This window comes from Anolis sagrei, chromosome 3, assembly GCF_037176765.1.
Source record: "Anolis sagrei isolate rAnoSag1 chromosome 3, rAnoSag1.mat, whole genome shotgun sequence".
NCBI classification, from domain to species: Eukaryota; Metazoa; Chordata; class Lepidosauria; order Squamata; family Dactyloidae; genus Anolis; species Anolis sagrei.
In genome coordinates this window covers 1017860-1032582 of record NC_090023.1, presented here as the reverse complement: position 1 = coordinate 1032582, position 14723 = coordinate 1017860, and the positions used below count along the sequence as shown (strand labels likewise).

General features: G+C 45.2%; 1 protein-coding gene across 1 annotated transcript; it reads right to left on the bottom strand.

Annotated features, from left to right (window-relative positions):
- Positions 1 to 1462: 1462 nt before the first annotated feature.
- Positions 1463 to 9910, bottom strand: TAF10 (TATA-box binding protein associated factor 10). Its single transcript, XM_067466376.1, has 4 exons — positions 9250 to 9910; positions 4096 to 4160; positions 3896 to 4010; positions 1463 to 1885 (listed from the first exon to the last, which is right to left on the bottom strand). Exons 1-4 carry the CDS (start codon positions 9835 to 9837, stop codon positions 1796 to 1798), a joined length of 858 nt encoding a protein of 285 aa, XP_067322477.1. The 5' UTR covers positions 9838 to 9910; the 3' UTR covers positions 1463 to 1795.
- Positions 9911 to 14723: the final 4813 nt, after the last annotated feature.

The following is a 14723-nucleotide window of genomic DNA, read 5'->3' as shown; positions in this document are numbered from 1 at the left end:
CACTCGAAAACACAACAGAAAGGACTTAAAAGGCCAATAAACAAAAATTACATTACAACGCATGTGCAAAACCACATGTATACACAAAGACACATATATACACAAATATAAACACTCATAAAATATACACACAAATATATAAACACAAAATATATATACACAGACTGGGCCACAGCAACACTGTCAAGACCCAGGCGGACCAGCGAGGCAAGACAGCAGTTAAGGAGTTAACGTAAGGTCTTTAATGTCAATTAACACATGAAAAGGGGCTCTTGAAAGCAGAGCAGTAAACACAAAAGAGCTTGCAGCCAGCAGGAATGTAAATAAACAAAGGTCCAAGCAGTCAGCGCTGCGAAAATTCCGAAGTCCAAACAAATCAATAAGCAGTATTCAGCATGAGGAGCGGTCCAACGAAGTCACAAAGGGATAAGCAGGAGCGTAGAGTGGTCAGGCAGTCCAAGGGTCAGGGCAGGAGATAAGACTCACGATTCCAATTCCGGCAAGGTCGTCAACACAGTCAGGAATCCACGAAGCTGTAAGCAGGAACTCAAGGCAAGAGTTTAGGAACAAGGCACACGGAAACACGACACTTTGAACTCTGCAACTAGACTGCTCCCAAGCTACTCCTTAAATCTCATCAGAGTCACTGGATTCACCTCCAGGTGCATCCATTTCCACAGGTGAATCACGACTTCTCCATTGCTGCCATTCTGCACTTCGGACTGCATCCTGCGAAGCAGTATCTGAAACCCATGGGTCTGTGAAACCATGGAACTCATCGCTGGAAGTTGGAGCATTAACCACATCTAACACTTCTTGGACCCTGGTCCAGTCCAGCTCTTCATCCTCGCTGTCAAACTCCCCGCAATCTGCTACATCTTTAAGCCGTTTGGAAATAGATTCCCCATCACTGTCTGAGCTGCGTGCTACTCGCTTTACACCACGGTAATCCTCCACCTCCATTTCCTCACGAGTAAACCCCTCAAAGTCTTCCTCATCCGTAGGCTCTAGGAACAAGTCCCTAATGCGCTTCAGCTGTTGCTGAGCGTCTTCCTCTTCCAAGCCTCGTTTCCTTCTACTAACACTAGTAGTTACATGAGGCACACGCTGAGTTACAACAAACACGTGGCAGGGGACAGCTAGTCTATACAAATAAAATGTCATGTTCATTTGTGGGATTGACATAACTCAAAAACCACTGGACGAATTGACACCAAATTTGTTCACAAGACACCTCTCAGGCCAGTTCCAAATTCATTGGGGGGGGGGGGGGGGCAGGGGGAGCATCTGGGATATTGTATAGGAGACTATACAGCAAGCATGGGCAAACTTTTTGACAGGGCCGCCCAGTCCAGCCTCATTCTGCTAGGCAAGAATACACCATAAAAACCCTCCCAAGAGATGGGCATCTGCTTAAAAGCCTCCAGATTCCCCCACAGAAAGAACAACAACTCACTGTGGATGTCGTTTAGAGCACACATTTAATAATGGCACAATGCGTGAGCCTGTGGTGCGCCTCGAACACCACAACAGAGCCTCCTCGGCATTTCAGGAAGCCCCCCCCCCCTCTCCCCACCCCTGGCAGAAAAGTCACTGCAGATCAGAGAGGGTCAACATGGAATGGAACCTGTCCACAGCAAGCCGGTCTGATTGGGAATGACTGTGCGTCACCCAAACACTCTTCTTGTGGGGAAGGTCACCCCTCCCCTCAAAGAGGCATGGGGGCCTCTTCCTCAGGCAAATGCCGCGGCACCCGTCCTGTGAAGGAGGAGGAGGAAGAGTGGGGCCCGGCCCCCTAAGTGAAGTAGTGGGGCTTCTTGACATTGATGCCGTACTCAGCCAGCGCAGGGCCCAGGTCCTCCATGGTCAGCGTGTGCTTCTTGTCCTGCAAGGCAGAAGGGAAGGCAACGGAAGATGTATGGGGGACCCCAAAGGCCATCCAGCCCAACCCCCTTCCGCCATGTATTTATTCATTATTTATGTAAAACATTGATATTCTGCGCATCTCACCCCACAGGGGACTCGGGGCAGAGCACAACATTTCTGTGTCTCCTGTGCTATTCTAAGAATATAATTTAATATATTGTATATACATATATTTATAATATTATAATGTAACGCAAGATAATACTACTACTAAAAATAATATGATATAATTATATATTTATATTACATATAATATTACTAATAATATTACAATATAATGGGTATACTACAATATAGCAATACTACTACTAATAATATGATATTATAATTATATATTTATATTACATGTAATGTTACTAATAATAATATTACAATATAATGGGTATACTACAATATAGCAATACTACTACTAATAATAATATGATATAATTATATATTTATATTACATGTAATATTACTAATAATATTACAATATAATGGGTATACTACAATATAGCAATACTACTACTAATAATATATTATAATATGATATTATAATATATTTATATTACATGTAATAATACTAATAATATTACAATATAGCAATACTACTACTACTACTAATAATAATAATAATATGATATTATAATATATTTATATTACATGTAATATTACTAGTAATATTACAGTATAATTGGTATACTACAATATAGCAATACTACTACTAATAATATATTATAATTATATATTTATATTACATGTAATATTACCAATAATATTACAATATAATGGGTATAGTACAATATAGCAATACTACTAATAATATTATAATTATATAGTTATATTACATATAATATTACTAATAATATTACAATATAATTGGTATAGTACAATATAGCAATACCACTAATAATAAGATATTATAATTATATATTTATATTACATGTAATATTACCAATAATATAATATAATGGGTATACTACAATATAGCAATACTACTACTAGTAATAATAATATGATATTATAGTTATATATTTATATTACATGTAATATTACTAATAATATTACAATGTAATTGGTATACTACAATATAGCAATACTACTACTACTAATATATTATAATTATATATTTATATTACATGTAATATTACCAATAATAATATTACAATATAATGGGTATACTACCATATAGCAATACTACTACTACTACTACTACTAATAATAATAATAGGATATTATAATATATTTATATTACATGTAATATTACTAGTAATATTACAGTATTGGTATATTACAATATAGCAATACTACTAATAATATTATAATTATATATTTATATATTACATGTAATATTACTAATAATATTACAATATAATGGGTATAGTACACCATAGCAATACTACTAATATTATAATTATATAGTTATATTACATATAATATTACTAATAATATTACAATATAATGGGTATACCATAATATAGCAATACTACTACTACTACTAATAATAATATGATATTATAATTATATATTTATATTACATGTAATATTACTAATAATATTACAATGTAATTGATATACTACAATATAGCAATACTACTACTAATAATATGATATTATAATTATATATTTATATTACATGTAATATTACCAATAATATTACAATATAATGGGTATACTACAATATAGCAATATTTAATACTGATATTGTACTATACTAATAATATAATATCGTGTATGTATATATATCTTGTAAGCCGCTCTGAATCCTCTTTGGGGTGAGAAGGGGGGCATAGAAATGTCGTAAATAAATGGCAAACATTCAGGGAAAACACAATGTAAGCAACCCCAACAGATGGCCATCCAAGCTCGGTTTACGAGCCGCCAAGAATGGAGCTTCCAGCACACTCTGAAGCAGAGAGTTCCACTGTTGAACAGCTCTTCTAACAGTCAGGAAGTTCTTCCCCCTCCCCTGCCCCTTCCCGGGCCTTACCTTGCTCTTGCTGCGGGAGCTTCCGGAGGCCGTGCCTTTCATCTTGCAGTGCTGCAGGGCGTCGTTGGCCACGTCCGAGATGAACTTCTGCGCAGCCAAGGAGATCAGGCGGATGCTGTTGGGGGGCAAGGAAGGGGGTGAGATTAAAGGGGGAGCACAAGGGACTCTATGTGCCCCCCCCCCCTTGTCTCTAGACTCACATGCGAGGGTCGGAGGCCTCGAAGCCAGCCCGGTTCAGGTAGTATCCTGTGACGGCATCTGGAATCTGCAATGCATGACAACAGGGAGGATGTGAGAACAATTACACTTAGTGCTACCCAGACAAGGCAGAGGTACTACTGGGGACAACAAGATAAACACGAGCCAGGAATGTGATGCTGCACCTAGAATAGCCAACGAGATTTTGGCCTGCATCAAAAGGAGTCTAGTGCATAGATCCAGGGAAGTCATGCTGTTTACTTATTTCTTACTTTCTACTACTTAGGCAATCCCTCATTGTCCAAGTAAGATTGACCTCCAAGATCGGTGGGTCCGTAGGTGACTGTAGAGCCCTATTCTTGACCTGCATGTTTGTTTTCCCGCACTGAGGGCATCAGTTTCCAGGTGGAAGGCGGTCCCAGTCGGGGTTGGCTTGATGCTCCTTCCTCTTGGCATGTTTCTCTCTTTCACCCTCCATTCGTGCCTCTTCAAATTCTGCAGCACTGCTGGTCACAGCTGACCTCCAGCTGGAGTGCTCAAGGGCCAGGGCTCCCCAGTTCTCAGTGTCTACGCCAGAGTTTTTGAGGTATTTATTTATTTAGTTACTGTATTTGTATACCGCCTTTCTCAGCCTATCAGCGACTCGAGGTTGGCTTTGAGCCCATCTTTAAATCTCTTTTCCTGTCCACCAACATTCCATTTTCCGTCCTGGAACAATTCCATCAGCAGGCAGCGCCTCCAGAAAATCCTGCAAATCTCTTGGGAAGTCAAGCGGACAAGTGTCAGCGTGCTGGAAGAAGCAAAGACCACCAGCATTGAAGGGATGGTCCTCTGCCATCAACTCCGCTGGACCGGCCACATTGTCCGGATGCCCGGCCACCATCAACTCTCCCAAAGCAGTTGCTTTACTCCGAACTTAAGTATGGAAAACAGAATGTTGGAGGACAGGAAAAGAGATTGAAAGACGGGCTCAAAGCCAACCTTAAAAACTCTGGCATAGACACTGAGAACTGGGAAGCCCTGGCCCTTGAGCATTCCAGCTGGAGGTCAGCTGTGACTAGCAGTGCTGTAGAATTCGAAGAGGCACGAGTGGAGGGTGAAAGAGAAACGCGCCAGGAGGACGGCATGTCAAGCCAACCCCGACTGGAACCGCCTTCCACCTGGAAACCCATGCCCTCCCTGCGGGAGAAGATGCAAGTCAAGAAGAGGGCTCCACAGTCACCTATGGACCCACCCTGGAGGATTACCCTACTCGGCCAACGAGGGATCGCCTAAGTAAGTAAGTAAGCTGGCTGTTGTATTGGATCCCATGTCAGACACTTCCCAAGTGTCTAGTACTGTGTGATGTATCGGCAAATAATGTGTGAGGATTCCAGCAGGGTGGCCTTCTGACAGTGGCATCTGCTGCACAGTAACACAAGGAACGCGATCCTCACAGCCACCTTTATGCTATAAACTATTTTATTGACAGCTATACACAATAGCACATCATAAAACTGCTTCCTCTCTGTCCGGTAGCGACATGGCGAACACGCTGTTATCTGTACTAGTCCACACCTCCTGCATTCCAAAGTGACGTATGGTGTACAACACACAATGCTCTATACACTCCATTGCTCTATACACTCAGATTTATGACCTCTCTAGGAACGCCGTTTCCTTCGTGGTAAAGTTATTTATTTATTTATTTCTTGCACTTCTACCCTGCCCTTCTCAACCCCCGAGGGGGGGGGACTCAGGGCGGCTTACGAAGGCACAATTTGATGCCAGCATAAACATAACAATGGATAGAACATGTAAACAGCAATTATAGCAATTAAGACAGTCAGTTTATACATCAAAATGAATAAAAACAATCTAATACTCAGCGTTCGCCATCTCGGAGTCTGTAATTTATTCCACATTGTCAAATACTCTCGATTCTGGTTGTCATTGTCCTTATCTAACCGCCAGATTGCCCGAAAGCCTGGTCCCACAACCATGTTTTTAATTTCCTTCTGAAAGGGAGGAGGGATGTTGGTGACCTAATTTCCCTGGGGAGTGAATTCCACAGGTGACCAGATGCGCTGTTCCGCAAGCTCCTGGGTTTGAGTGTGTCCACCTGAAGGTGGGGAACCGTGACAGTGTGGGGCTTCTGCTGGTGTACCGCCCACCCCGCGACCCAGCAGTTTTCCTGCCTGAGCTGGCAGAAGTGGTCTCCAATTCGGCCCTGGCCTCCCAGCGCTTGGTGGTGCTGGGAGATTTTAACATCCATACTGAGACCTCTTTGTCCGGCGCAGCTCAGGACTTTATGGCCACCATGACAACCATAGGACTGTCACAAATTATATCAGGACCCACCCATCAGGCTGGACATACACTCGACCTAGTTTTTGTGGCGGACAGTGGAATGATCAGAGTGGAAGAACAAAACATCCTTCCAGTGTCATGGTCTGATCACTATCTGATCAGTTTCAGACTCTCTGCGACCCTTAACCTTCGCAGGGGTGGAGGACAGATTAAAATGGTCCGCCCCAGGAGACTGATGGATCCGGATGGATTCCTGAGGAATTTTGGGGTTCTTCCTGTCATGGAGCCTGGCGATTCTATCGACGCCTTGGTGGATCTCTACAATGAGGAGATGTCCAGGGCGATAGATACGATCGCTCCCGAACGTCCCATCTCGTTGCGTCATGACAGACCGTCTCCCTGGTTCACCGAGGAGCTGGCGGTGATGAAGCATACGAGAAGGGGGTTAGAGCACAAGTGGAGGAGATCTCAGGACGTGTCTGACCAAGCACGGGCTAAGGCCTCTCTTAAGGCATATTCCGTGGCTATACGGATGGCCAGGGAATCTTTCACGACCACCCGTATAGCGTCTGCAGCAAATAGATCATCAGAGCTGTTTCGGGTTGTCGGGGAGCTTCTTCACCCACCTGTGGTGGAGGGGATCATTGATGACCCAGCAGCTCGGTGTTGCGACTTCGCACACCATTTTGCAGGCAAAGTTGCTCAGATACGCCTTGAGCTTGACTCCAATTCCATCGCAGTGCCAGAGGAGGTGACGGAGGCATCTGCTTGTCCAATTTTGTGGGATTCTTTTAGGCTTGTTCTTCCTGAGACCATGGGGGAGGTCCTTGGGGCCGTGAGGGCGACCACTTCGACTCTAGACCCTTGCCCATCTTGGCTTATTAAATCTGCCAAGGAAGGGTTGGTTGATTGGTGTTGACTGTTAACGCATCGTTGGAGCAAGGGAATTTTCCATCTAACTTGAAACAGGCTGTGGTTCGCCCACTCCTCAAAAAGCCTTCCCTTGACTCCACGGTGCTGAACAATTATAGGTCAATCTCCAACCTCCCTTTTTTGGGTAAGGTGCTGGAGCAGGTGGTTGCCTCCCAGCTCCAGGGCTTCCTAGACAACATCAACTACCTAGATCAGTCACAGTCAGGTTTCAGGCCTGGTCATGGCACCGAGACAGCCTTGGTCGCCTTGGTTGATGACCTCTGTAGAGAGCTGGACAGGGGGAGTGTGACTCTGCTGGTTCTCTTGGACATCTCAGCGACTTTCGATACCATCGACCATGGTATCCTTCTGGGTCGCCTCTCTGGGATGGGCCTTGGGGGCACGGTTCTGTCGTGGCTCCGGTCCTTCCTGGAGGGACGAACCCAGATGGTGAAGCTGGGAGACACCTGCTCTGACCCCTGGCCTTTGACCTGTGGGGTCCCACAAGACTCCATTCTGTCTCCCATGCTTTTTAACATCTACATGAAACCGCTGGGAGAGGTCATCCGGAGTTTTGGAGTTGGGTGCCATCTCTATGCGGATGACGCACAACTCTACTACTCCTTTCCACCTAATTCCAAGGAGGCCTCTCGGGTGCTGGACGAGTGCCTGGCCGCTGTGTCTATCTGGATGAGGAGGAACAAGCTGAAGATCAATCCTGACAAGACAGAGGTCCTCCTGGTCGATCGCAAACCAGACCGGGATATAGGGTGGCTGCCTGTGTTGGACGGGGTTACACTCCCCCTGAAGCCACAGGTCCGTAGCTTGGGAGTCCTCCTGGATTCATCGCTCACGCTTGAGGCTCAGGCGTCGGCCGGGAGGGCTTTTGCACAATTGAGACTTGTGCACCAGCTGCGTCCGTACCTCGCGAAGGCTGATCTGGCCGGGGTGGTCCATGCCTTGGTTACCTCTAGACTGGATTACTGCAACGCGCTCTACGTGGGGCTGCCCTTGAAAACGGCTCGGAAATTCCAATTGGTCCAACGGGCAGCGGCCAGGATGTTAACTGGGGCCCACTACAGAGAGAGGTCAACCCTCCTGTTTAAGGAACTCCACTGGCTGCCGTTTATTTTCTGAGCCCAATTTAAGGTGCAGGTGCTTACCTACAAAGCCCTGAACGGTTTGGGACCACCCTACCTGCGTGACCGTATCGCTGTCTACGAACCCACACGCTCACATCAGGAGAGGCTCTGCTCGTGATCTCGCCCGTGTCGCAAGCGCGCTTGGTGGGGACACGAGACAGGACTCTGGAACGCCCTCCTGAAAGATCAGACAAGCCCCTACATTGGCTGTCTTCAGAAAGGAATTGAAGACCTGGCTGTTCCGATGTGCCTTTTCAAATTAGGAACCTCCAGCACCAAATCCTAGAAGCACCTTAGTAGAACCAAGATCACTGCACACTGCACATCGCACTTATATCTAATCCTACATCTGTCCTGCCACACCAGCACTTTTTAACCCAGTACCCCTACTCTGGCCGGCTCAGTTTTAATAGTGTTTTGTTGTATTGTTACTGTTATTGTTTTCCTGCTTAACTGTTTTTAATTTGCTTCGGGTATTGTATTGTTGTATTGTGTTTTGGGGCTTCGGCCTGTGTGAGCCGCATTGAATCCCTTGGGGAGATGTATACAAATAAAGTTATAATAATAATAATAATAATGAGGGGCCACCACCGAGAAGGCCCTGCTCCTCGTCCCCACCAACCTCACTTGTGATAGAGGTGGGGCCGAAAGCAGGGCCTCCCCAGAAGATCTTAGACTCCGGGGTGGGACGCTTAAGCGGCTGAGGGGGAAATGGAAGGGGGCTGAGGCCAGGAATGCTGGGAATTGGAGTCCCAAACCCCTGAAGGAAGGAAGGGAGGGAGGGGGAGAAGGGCCTGCAGTGCTGCCACTCACGGTAGGCGTGTAGTCCTCGAGCTGGAGCAGGAAGTCGACGAGGGGGGCGGCGGAGGCGTTGGCGGCAGCGGCGGAAGGGGAGGCGGCGGAAGCGGAAGCAGCGGCGTTCGAGGGGGGAGGCGGGGCGGAGGAGGCAGAGGCGGGGGAGGCGGCGGCGGAGAATGCGCATGCGCCGCCGGGCTTGGCCTCCGCGTTGGCCGGCAGCGCGAAGAGACCCCCGTTGGGCGCCGAGGAGGAGGACGACGAGGAGGAACTGGAGGAGGAGCTGGACGAGGAAGAGCTCGAGGAGGAGGAAGGAGGGCCTTCAGCCGGGACGGGAGCCGAGGGAAGGAGCAGGACGGCGGTGGGGAGGGAGGGGGCCGTGGCGGGGGGAAGAGGAGGAGGAGGCGCGGAGGAGGAAGCGGAAGTGGAGGCCGCAAGGCCTGTCCCCGCGCCGGGGCTGCTGCTGCTTCCGCTTCCGGCCTTGGAGGGGGCTTCTGCGGAGGGAGGGGCTGCCGAGGCGACGCCGGAGGGGGGAGGCGCGGCGCCGGAGGGAGCCCCGGGCCCGGCCTCGCCCTCCCCGCTTCCCGCTCCGCCTGTCGAGCTCATCGGGTCGGCCGGGAGAAGTGGCGCATGCGCACCATGCTCTCGCCCACTTCCGGAAATGGCCGCTGCTCTTGAAACCACGCCTAATCGAAGGCCGGGCGAAGTGGCGCATGCGCACCACACTCATAACACTTCCAGAATGGCCGCTGCTCCTGAAGCCACGCCCCCTCGAAGGCCGGGCGAAGTGGCGCATGCGCACCACGCTCTCGCCCACTTCCGGAAATGGCCGCTGCTCTTGAAGCCACGCCCCCTCGAAGGCCGGGCGAAGTGGCGCATGCGCACCACACTCACACCCACTTCCAGAATGGCCGCTGCTCCTGAAGCCACGCCCCCTCGAAGGCCGGGCGAAGTGGCGCATGCGCACCACACTCACGCCCACTTCCGGAAATGGTCCGCTGCTCCTGAAGTGCACTCACATCCGGGTCTAGCCCTGACCAGAGTACCCGGATGTTAGACTTGGTTGGTTTATATATCCCGCTTTATCCCTCTCTATATTATCCCAACATGACATGTGTTGTTGTTCATTCGTTCAGTCGTCTCCGATTCTTCGTGACCTCATGGACCAGCCCACGCCAGAGCTCCCTGTCGGCCGTCACCTCCCCCAGCTCCTTCAAGGTCAGTCCATGTAATATACATGTAATATACATGCAATATATAAATATTCCAGTTTTGTTTTGCAGTTTGACTTGAAAAAACCAGGTTGTACGTTTCATACAAATTAGGAATGAGTTTTTTTTAAAACATTATTTATTTATTATTTATGTATTTGCTTTGCTTCTCTACGGCTGTATCTCAAGCCCGAAGGCGACTCACAGCGGTTCACAAACAGTAAAAACAGTAGAAACAGCAGTGGTTCCATACAACATAGAACAATTGACTTAACACATTATCCATAAATTACCAATAAGCAATTACAATGCACAATTATGACAAAAAACAACCGTACCCAACCTTCTCATCATCCAAGCGTAGTCCAGGTTCGTCGTCCATTGTTCCATTCCGATGTTCCATTACCAGATTGCACTAAATTACTCAAACGCCTGCACAAACATCCAGGTCTTCACCTTTTTGCGGAATACCATTAGAGATGGTGCCAGTCTAATGTCCGCAGGAAGGGCGTTCCACAGCCGAGGAGCCACCACCGAGAAGGCCCTATCTCTCGTCCCCGCCAGCTGAGCTTGAGAAGCAGGCGGGATCGAGAGCAGGGTCTCCCCGGAAGATCTCAAAGTCCTGGTGGGTTCATAGGCAGAGATGCGGTCGGATAGGTAGCTTGGGCCGGAACCGTTTAGGGCTTTAAAGGCCAACGCCAGCACTTTGAATTCAGCCCGGTAGCAGATCGGTAGCCGGTGGAGTTGGCGCAACAGGGGGGTTGTATGCTCCCTGCGCTCCGCTCCTGTTAAAATCATGGCTGCCGAGCGTTGGACTAGTTGGAGCTTCCGAGCTGTCTTCAAAGGCAACCCCACGTAGAGAGCGTTGCAGTAGTCAAGGCGGGATGTAACCAGAGCGTGGACTAATTTTATTAGGAGATGCTTCCAGGTTGTACTTTTGATACAAATTAAAAAATGAGGTTTTTAATATTTTTAATTTTTAGTATTTTTAATTTTTAATATTTTATATATATATATATATATATATATATATATATAATTTTTATATTTTATATTTATATTTATTTTAATATATATATTTATAATTTTATATTATATATATATAATATAATAAATAATAATTTTAATATAATCTAATTATCATATTTATATGTATATATTAAATGTTTTATATTTATATATTAAATAAATATTTATTTATATTTATATATTAAATAAAATTAATAATTTTAATATTTAATAAATCATAAATTTAATATAATATTCCAATAACTATAATATTACATATTGCATTTTTATTATTATATTATTTTACGTAAAGGTTTTTAAGATCTTTATTAAGAGACACTTGCAGTTTGACTTGAAAAAATCAGGTTGTATGTTTCATACAAATTAAAAATGAGGTATTCAATACTTTTAAATTTTAGTATTTTTAATATTTAATATTTATATTTATATATTTATATGTATGGATTAAATATATTTTATATTTTAATGTTTATGTTTATATATTAAAGAAATATTTATATCTATTTATATTTATATATTCAATAACAATTAAAAATTTAATATTTAATAAAGAAAAATAATATAATATTCCAATCATTATAATGTTATATACTGCATTTTTATTATTATATTGTTTTAAAACATATTAAGAGATGCTTGCAGTTTGACTTGAAAAAATCAGGTTGTACGTTTCATACAAATTAAAAATGAGGTATTTAATATTTTTAATATTTAATATTTAAAATATATATTTATATATTAAATAAATATTTTATATTATGTTATATATATAATATTTAATACATAAGTTTAATATAATAATCCAATTATTATAATATTACATATTGCATTTTTATTATTAAAAACTGCTTGGCTGCAGAAGTTGCAAACCAGAAGATTGGCAGTCCAAACCCAGGGGGCGAGGTGAGCTCCCACTGTCAGCCCCAGCTTCTGCCAACCTAGCAGTTAGAAAACATGCAAAAGTGCATATATCAATAAGTACTGCACCAGCGGGAAGGTAATGGCACTCGTGTGTCTATGGATAATGCCGACTCTTCAGCTTACAAATGGAGGTGAGCACCAGAGTCCCAGAGTTGGACACAGATAGTCTTAAGGTCAAGGGGAAACCTTTACCTTAGTATTATATAGTATGCTGTATCATAAGTTGCAGTATATATAATGTATTACAACATCATTAATATTATATGTTGTTGTTCATTCGTTCAGTCGTCTCCGACTGTTCGTGACCTCATGGAGCAGCCCACGCCAGAGCTCCCTGTCGGCCGTCACCACCCCCAGCTCCTCCAAGGTCAGTCCAGTCCCTTCAAGGATGCCATCCATCCATCTTGCCCTTGGTCGGCCCCTCTTCCTTTTGCCTTCCACTTTCCCCAGCATCATTCCCTTCTCTAGGCTTTCCTGTCTCCTCATGATGTGGCCAAAGGATTTCAGCTTTCCCTCTCGTCTCCTTCCCTCCAGTGAGCTTTAGTCGGGCTTTATTTCCTGGAGGATGGACTGGTTGGATCTTCTTGCAGTCCAAGGCACTCTCAGCACTTTCCTCCAGCACCACAGCTCAAAAGCATCGATCTTCCTTCGCTCAGCCTTCCCTAAGGTCCATCTCTCACCTCCGTAGATGTGACTACAGGGAAGAGCATGGCTTGGACTAGGCAATGGATCTTGGTTGCCAGTCTGATGTCTCTACTCTTCACTATTTTATCGAGATTGGACCTTGCTCTCCTCCCAAGAAGGAAGCGTCTTCTGATTTCCTGGCCACAGTCTTCATCTGCAGCAATCTTTGCGCCTAGAAATACAAAGTCTGTCACGGCCTCCACGGTTTCTCCCTCTATTTCCCAGTTGTCAATCATTCTTGTTGCCATAATCTTGGTTTTTTTGACGTTTAGCTGCAACCCGGCTTTTGCGCTTTCTTCTTTCACCTTGATTAGAAGGCTCCTCGGCTCCTCCTCGCTTTCGGCCATCAGAGTGGTGTCATCTGCATATCTGAGGTTGTTAATGTTTCTTCCAGCAATTTTCACCCCAGCTTTGCATTCATCCAGCCCCGCACATCGCATGATGTGTTCTGCATACACGTTAAAAAGGTTGGGTGAGAGTATGCAGCCTTGCCGGACGCCTTTCCCAATCTTGAACCAGTCTGTTGTTCCGTGGTCAGTTCTGACTGTTGCTCCTTGGTCCTTGGACAGATTCCTCAGGAGAGAGACAAGGTGGCTTGGGATGCCCATCCCACCAAGAACTTGCCACAATTTATGATGATCCACACAGTCAAAGGCTTTAGAATAGTCAATGAAGCAGAAGTAGATGTTTTTCTGACACTCCCTGCCTTTCTCCATTCTCCAGCATCCAGATATTTGCAACCTGGTCTCTGGTTCCTCTGCCTTTTCTAAACCCAGCTTGAACATCTGGCAACTCTCGCTCCATGTATTGCTGGAGTCTTCCTTGCAGGATCTTGAGCATTCCCTTACTGGCATGAGGAGAAATAAGGGCCACTGTACGGAAGTTGGAGCAGTCTTTCGCATTTCCCTTTTTTGGTATGGGGATATACGTTGATTTTTTCCAGTCTGATGGCCATTCTTGTGTTTTCCATATTTGCTGGCATATGGCATGCATCACCTTGACAGCATCATATGATATATGTCTGTGTGTGTATGTGTGTGTATATATATATATATATATATTAGTGTTCTTACACTACAATGTTATTATTTCTATAATTTTTTGTTGTTTACTCATTCAATCGCTTCCGACTCTGCCTGACCTCCTGGACCAGACCAGCCCAGAGTTCCCTGCCAGACGTCTCTCTGGTTGCACTGATCCAGTTAGTTTTCCTGGCAAGAATACTGGGGTGGGTTGCCATGATCTTCCCCAGGGATCATATTTAGTCTGACCTCTTGTCTTGGGTGTCCCTTCACAGTTTCACTCGTGGCATCATCAAGTCGCTCAAGCTCCAGCACCGCAACAAGGCAACTATCCTTTGCCGGAAGATCTGTATATATTGTATACGTTGCAGCGGCCTTTAAGGAGGCACTTTTTTTGTTGTGTCAACTTGAGAAACTGCAAGTCGCTTCTGGTATGAGAGAATTGGCCATCTGCAAGGACATTGCCCAGGGGACATTGCCCAGATGATTTTTGATGTTTTTATCATCCTTGTGGGAGGCTTCTCTCATGTCCCCGCATAAGGAGCTGGAGCTGACTGAGGGAGCTCATCCACTTCTCCCTGTTTTTGAACCTGCTGATAGCAGAAAGAGAGTCACAGACACAGAC